The sequence below is a fragment of the Orycteropus afer genome, unplaced genomic scaffold (assembly GCF_000298275.1).
Source record: "Orycteropus afer afer isolate SDZICR_OR568_19922 unplaced genomic scaffold, OryAfe1.0 scaffold00043, whole genome shotgun sequence".
NCBI classification, from domain to species: Eukaryota; Metazoa; Chordata; class Mammalia; order Tubulidentata; family Orycteropodidae; genus Orycteropus; species Orycteropus afer.
In genome coordinates, this window is record NW_006921630.1 from 5,399,135 (window position 1) to 5,406,205 (window position 7,071).

Sequence of the window (7,071 nt, forward strand, 5' to 3'; positions counted from 1 at the left end):
GCTACTTGCCAAAGTAGGAGGTGGAACAATGTTTTGTATAGTATGTTATGCCAATTGAGCTTGATGTCCCCTGTGACTATGGTCCCAAGCCCACAGGTTCAACTACTTTGTCCCTCTGGGTAGCTGCCTGTGACCAAGCCGTGACCACAACCTTGCCCCTTGTCAGCTCTACTATACTCCTGGGAATTCTGATTATTCACATAAACTTATGGAACCATTGTCTGCCAACCCTATACATGTTCTTGGATACACTCCCCACTTCATAGACATACCTAATATTTCAGCCTGTTCACCCATCTATCCACCCATATACCCATGTTTGCCTTCACTGACAACGCAGTACTGTATGTACAGAAGGGCTCATCTTTGATGTATGTACCTCCCATGTACCTCTCTATGTCTCTCTCTTCTTCAATGCCACCATATTGGTCACTCACATTTGGTACATTGCCCTTCTCTTCACCTAAATCAGTACTTATGTAGGTGTCAGATGGTTCTTGGCTGAAAGCAAAGAATATCAGAAAAATGTTTACTTGTGTTTTATTGACAATGCAAAAGCATTCGATTATGTGGATTATAACAAATTTTGGATAACATTGAGAAAAATGGGAATTCCAGAACACTTAATTTTACTAATGAGGAACCTGTACATAGGCCAGGAGGCTGTCGTTCGAACAGAACAAGGGGACACTGCATGGTTTAAAATCAGGAAGGGAGTGTGCCAGGGTTGTATCTTTTCACTATACTTATTCAATCTGTGTGCTGAGCAAATAATCTGAGAAGCTGGGCTATATGAAGAAGAACATGGTATAAGGATTGGAGGAAGACTCATTAACAACCTGTGATATGCTGATGCCACAACTTTGCTTGCTGAAAGTGAGGATGACTTGAAACACTTATTGATGAAGATTGAAGACTACAGTTTGAAGGATGATTACATCTCACCATAAAGAAAATAAAAATCCTCACAACTGGAACAATAAGCATCACAATAAATGGAGAAAAGATTGAAGTCATCAAAGACTTCATATTACTTGGTTCTACAATTAACACCAGTGGAAGCAGCAGTCAAGATATCCCACGACCTATAGCACTGGGCACATCAGCTGTGAAGGACCTCTTTCCAGTGCAGAAGAGCAAAGATAATCTCCTTGAAGACTAAGGTGCACCTAACCCAAGCCATGGTATTTTCAGTCACCTCATATGCATGTGAAAGCTGGACAGTGAATAAGGAAGACTGAAAAAGAGTTGATGCTTTTGAGTTGTGGTGTTGGAGAAGAATGCTGAAAGTACCATAGACTGCTAAAAGAACTAACAACTCTGTCCTGGAAGAAGTGCAGTCTGAATGCTCCTTGGAAGCAAGAATGGCCAGAGTTCGTCTCCCCTGCTTTGGTCATGTGTCAGAAGGGACCATTCCCTGGAAAAGGATATCATGCTTGGTAAAGTGAAGTGTCAAAAAAGGGAAAGGCCCTCAACAAGATGGATTGACACAGTGGCTACAATGATGGGCTCAGGTATAGCAAGGATCTGAAGCTGGCACAGGATCAGGCAGTGTTTTGTTCTGCTGTACATTGGGTCGCTATGAGTCAGAGATGACTCAACGGCGCATAACAACAATAGATTAGATATAGAATGTAGGGAAATGGGTTACATTGGTTAGCACAAAACTGTTTGTGAAAATTCCCTTGCTCTTCGTTCCAAGATAGAGATATTTTCTTGATTAAATTATAAGGCAGGGCCCATGGGTTTTAAAGGTCAAATATTATAGAGAATAAGCAATATTTAGCAAACAAGGCCCATGATCACTAACTCGTGGCAAGGGATTAATGGCAAGGATGAAGAGGACAGATAGGCATGCCAGAAGGTGGGGTAAAACAGCCTGATAGCTCTCAGCACTTGCCTAGCGGATTCCCCACATCTTACTGACTTCTCTAGATAGCAAGATTCGATTGCCAGACCTTGGTAATATTTCATCCTGAATGTGCACTGGAGTTTTTTATTTGTCTGTAAGTTGGAAAAACTAAGAAGAGAGGTACGTAGGATAACTGGAAAGATGCCTGACTATAAACCTGATTTCCTGGGTAGATATGTTTTTGGAAGTCTCCAAGTATGAGTAAGAAATAAGTATAAGTGAAAAATAAAAGCCATTTCTTTTATTTCAGGGAACTATGTCTGGTTAGGCAACATGATGTAAAATTAACAAAGGAAGCAGAGAAGGCCCATAAAGATTTGGCACAAGCTCTTTTAGATGCTGAAAAGAATGCCAGGTGAGTTGTTTGAAGTTTGTGTAGCTTATATGCAAGAAGGAGGAGATTGAAGAAGGGAGTTCTGCAGCATGCATTGCGTCTCTAGTCAGCAACATCTGCTAAAACTATGTCTCAGTATACTTCCACTTACGTGTCATTAGTATATCCAGAACAATTTTCTTTTTACCACAGTACAAATTCTTCCTTAGGAAATAAATAGTCAAGAGCTAACCAATTTTATACTGTACTGTTTTATCTGTACTATTTCAGAGAAACATGTATAGCACGGTCTACATTATTAACCGCTACCTTTTCTAATATCATTTGTAACATTAAATAAGTTCAGTAGTTTCTTTTAGAAGGATCAGCACAAGGCTGGTCCCTGTGGAGTAGAGGTTAAAGGTGTCCCAAATGTCCAACTTTTCCAGACTGCTGTACCACTCCATCATCTCTAACATCGACTCCTCTCCTCAGTATTTCCTTCTCATCTTAGGTTCCATGTTTTGCTGTAACATCTCATAGAATTCACAAACTACCAAAGATACGGCTCATGTGATGGTGGAGGCTAGGAGACTGGCAAGTCCGAAGTCTGTGGGTCAGGCATAGGTCTGGAGGATTCTCCTCACTCACATGGTTGTAGAAGCTGACAAACCCAAATTGACAGGTCAGACAACTAGCTGTTGTCTAAAGTCCAGGGGTGAGATGATGATGAACCAAATGTAGGATCCAGAGCAAGAGAGAACTTTCCCAGAAAATTCACATATGTACCCTCAACCACTAAGGGCAGTTTCTTTAGTCACTCTCCAGCAAGGTAGAATTCAAGATACATCCCTCCCTAAACAGGCATAAGAGATTTAGGATTTACAATACATCACAAAATGGAGGCCTATGGCTGTAAGCAATTCACTGCACTGCAATATATATGTATTTAACATAGTTTAAACCAATTGCAATAACGAAGGGTATTGGGGTGTTATAGTCAGTACATGAAACATTCATGATACTAACTTTTTGAATTCTAAAAACATAAAACTTACTTTCCCTAAATTTAGTTGATTTCTCATTCTGAGTGAAAATGAAGTAAAACATGATCCCTAAGAAACAGATGGTTGGTTTTAGCGTTATCCGTTTTGTTGGATGATGTTTGTAGGCTGTTAACTTTCTGGTTTTCTAGATAAAAGTATAGAGAAGCAGTATGCATAGCACAGAGATACTGCTGTGTAATCCTGGGAAAGTCACTTAATCTTTGTGGCCCTCATTTCCCTGTATGTAAAATGGGGATTATAATAGTACCTATCTCATAGGATTGTTGTGAGTATTAAAGAATTTAGTAGAAGTAAAGCCCTTAGAATGGACATTCTCTGTCAATATGCTGCTGCAACAGTTTTTGAATTATCTTCAGTAAGACTTTACTTGTGTGTGGTATCAATGATATTGTTTGATAATTTCCACATTCTGTGGGATAACCTTTCTTTGGAATGGGCACCTCTTGGCATAGCTGAATGAGTCCCTCCAGTGCAGCATCCATTTGTTGAAACATCACAATGAGTATTTAAATTGAATTCCCAGAGCTTTGTTTTTCGCCAGTTCCTTCAGTGCAGCTTTGACTTCTTCCTTCAGTACCATTGGTTCTTGATCATATGCCACCTCCTGAAAATGATGAACATCTACCAATTGTTTTTGGTATAATTACTATGTGTTCCATCCATCTTCTTTTGATGTTTCCTGCATCATTCAATATATTGTCCATAGAACTTTCAGTATTGCAACTCGAAGCTTAATTTTTTTCCTCAGTTCTTTCAGCTTGAGAAATGCAGAGCGTGTTCTTACTTTCTGGTTTTCTGTCTCCAGGTCTTTGCACATTTCATTATAATAATTGATTTTGTCTCCTCAAGCTCCTCTTTGAAATCTTCTGCTCAGCTCTTTTATTCTGTCGATTCTTCCATTTGCTTTAGCTACTCTCTGTTCAAGGCAAGTTTCAGAGTCTTTTCTGACATCTCTTTTGGTCTTTTCTTCCTTTCTTGTCTTTTTAATGATCTCTTGCTTTCTTTATGGATGATGTTCTTGATGTCATCCCACAGTTTTTCTGGTTTTCAGTCATTGGTGTTCAATGCATAAAATCTATTCTAATACATCTAAACAATACTAAGTCTTCTAGTCCTTTATCATGTAATGGCTTTCTGTTTATTGAGATCTTCTTTCATTTCTTTCAGCAAAGTTGTGTAGTTTTCAGTGTACTAATCTTTCACTTCCCTGGTGAAATTTATTCCTAAGCATTTTATCCTTTTAAGTAGCTCTGGTGGTGTAGTGCGTAAGGCATTTGACTGCTAACCAGAAGGTTGGCAGTTCAAACCCACCAGCCACTCTGCGGAAGGAGGACTGGGCAATCTACTTCCGTAAAGATTTATGACCTCAGAAACCCAAAGGGGGTTGCTGTGAATCGGAATTGACTCAATTACAATTACTTTGGTTTTTTGGTTTATCCTTTTGTATGCTAATGTAAATGGAGTTGTTTCCTTAATTTCCTTTTCAGAATGCTTATTGCATTCTGACTGATTTTTGTGTGTTGACCATATATCCTACCACTTTGCTGAATTTATTAGCTCTAGTTAGCTTTCTTATGTATTCTTAGGGTTCTTCTATATATTAGATCAAGACATTTGAAAAAAGGATAGTTCTACTTGTTTCTTCCCAATTTGGATGCTTTTAATTTATTTCTTGCCTAATTGCTCTGGTTAGTACTTCTAGTACATTGTTGAACATTAGTGCTGAAAGTCGGCATCCTTCTCTTGTTCCTGATCTTAGAGGAAATGTTTTCAGTCTTTCTCCATTAAGTATGATGTTATCTCTTTTTTATATTGGGATTTCCCTTTTATTCTGATATTGAGTGTTTTTATCATACAAAGGTGTTGGGTCTTGTCAAATGCCTTTTATTCATCAATCAAGATGATCATGTGGTTCTTTTCTTTTGTTCTATTAATGTAGTTTGTTACATTGAGTGATTTGTTCATGGTAAACCACTCCACATTCCTGAAATACATCTCACTTCCAAAAAAAAAAAAAACTTACTGCCTTCGAGGTGAATCTGACTCATAGCGACCCCTCCTTGGGTTTCCAAGGTGGTATCACTACGGAAGTAGATCACCTAATTTTCCTTCTGAGGAGGGACTGGTGGGTTTGAACCCCTAGCCTCCTGGTTAGCAGTCAAATGCCTTAGACAATACACCACCAGAGCTCCCTACATCTCATTTAGTCATGGTTTAACATAATCTGTTAATTTGCTATTAGATTTGGTTTGCTAGTATTTTGTTGACGATATTTTGCATCTATATTCATCAGGCACTTGACTGCTAACCAGAAGGCTGGCGGTTCAAACCCACCAGCCACTCCTCGGAAAGAAGTTTGGGCATTCCTACTTCTGTAGTGATACTGCCTTGGAAACCCAAGGAGGGGTCACTATGAGTTGGGGCCGACTCGATGGCAAATAACAACAACAACAACATTCATCAGTTAGATGCAAAAAAATAGAATTTTTTTTGTAGATGAAGAATATATTTTTTTGTGCATCTGTATTCCCAAGTCTAAAGGTGCGTCTAACCCAAGCCATGGTATTTCAATCACCTGATATGAAAGCTGGACAATGAATAAGGAAGACCGAAGAAGAATTAATGCTTTTGAGTTGTGGTGTTGGAGAAGAATGCTGAAAATACCATGGACAGCCAGAAGAACTAACAAATCTATCCTAGAAGAAGTGCATCTGGAATGCTGCTTGGAAGGGAGAATGGCCAGATTTCATCGCACCTATTTTGGACATGTTGTCAGAATGGACCAATCCGTGGAGAAGAATGCCACGCTTAGTAAAGTGGAGGGTCAGTGAAAAAGGGGAAGACCCTCCATGAGATGGATTGACACAGTGGCTACAATGATGAGTTCAGGTGTAGCAAGGATTGTGAGACTGGCACAAGACTGGGCAGTGTTTCGTTTTGTTGTACATAGACTCATTATTTGTTGGAGCTGACTCGATGACACCTAATGGCAACAACAACAATATTCTTAAGTGATGTTGTTCTGTAATTTTCTTTTTATGATGTTCTTTGGTTTTGGTACTAGGGTAATACTGGTAACATAGGATAAGTTAGGCAGTGTTCCCTCCTCTTCTGTATTTTGAATTACTTTGAGAATAATTAGTGTCAATTCTTCTTAAAATGTTTGGTAGAATTCCCCAATGAATCCATTTGCAGTGAGTCATGAAGTTTGCTGTTTTTGGAGGTTTTTGATTGCTGATTCAGTCTCTTCACTTGTAGATCTGTTGAGATTTTCTGTTTCTTCTTGAATCAATTTAGTTATTTTATATGTTTCTAAGAATTTGTCCATTTTTCATCTAAGTTACGTGCTTTGTTGGCATACATGTGTTCAGAATATTCATTTATGGTCTTTTTTTATTTCTGCAGGGTTGATAATAATGTTCCCAATCTCATTTCTATTATCAGTTATTTGCATCTTCTCTCTCTTTTGTTTGTCTTTGTAGCTAAAGATTATCAGTATTAGTGATTTTTAAAAATGAAAAAACAACTTCTGGTTTTGTTGATTCTATTTTGTTGTTGTTGTTGTTCTCTATTTAATTTTTCTCCATTCTGATCTTTGTCGTTTCCTTTCTTCTGGTAGCTTTGGGCTTAGTTTATTCTTCTTTTTCTGCGTCAAGTTGTAAAGCAAGGTTATTGATTTCAGCTATTTCTTCTTTTTTAAATGTGGGCATTTACCAATATAAATTTCTCTCTGATCACTGCTTTTATTGCATCCTGTAAGGTTTTTTTTTTTTTTTTTT

General features: G+C 38.3%; 1 protein-coding gene across 1 annotated transcript in view; it reads left to right on the forward strand.

Moving 5' to 3' along the window:
- The window catches only part of AXDND1 (axonemal dynein light chain domain containing 1), a gene marked incomplete at its 3' end in the record, with an annotated part of 381,147 nt that overhangs the window by 135,371 nt on the left and 238,705 nt on the right, over positions 1-7,071 (forward strand). Inside the window, 1 exon segment of the mRNA XM_007937629.1 lies at positions 2,163-2,267. Within this exon segment, the coding sequence (XP_007935820.1) occupies positions 2,163-2,267 (105 nt within the window).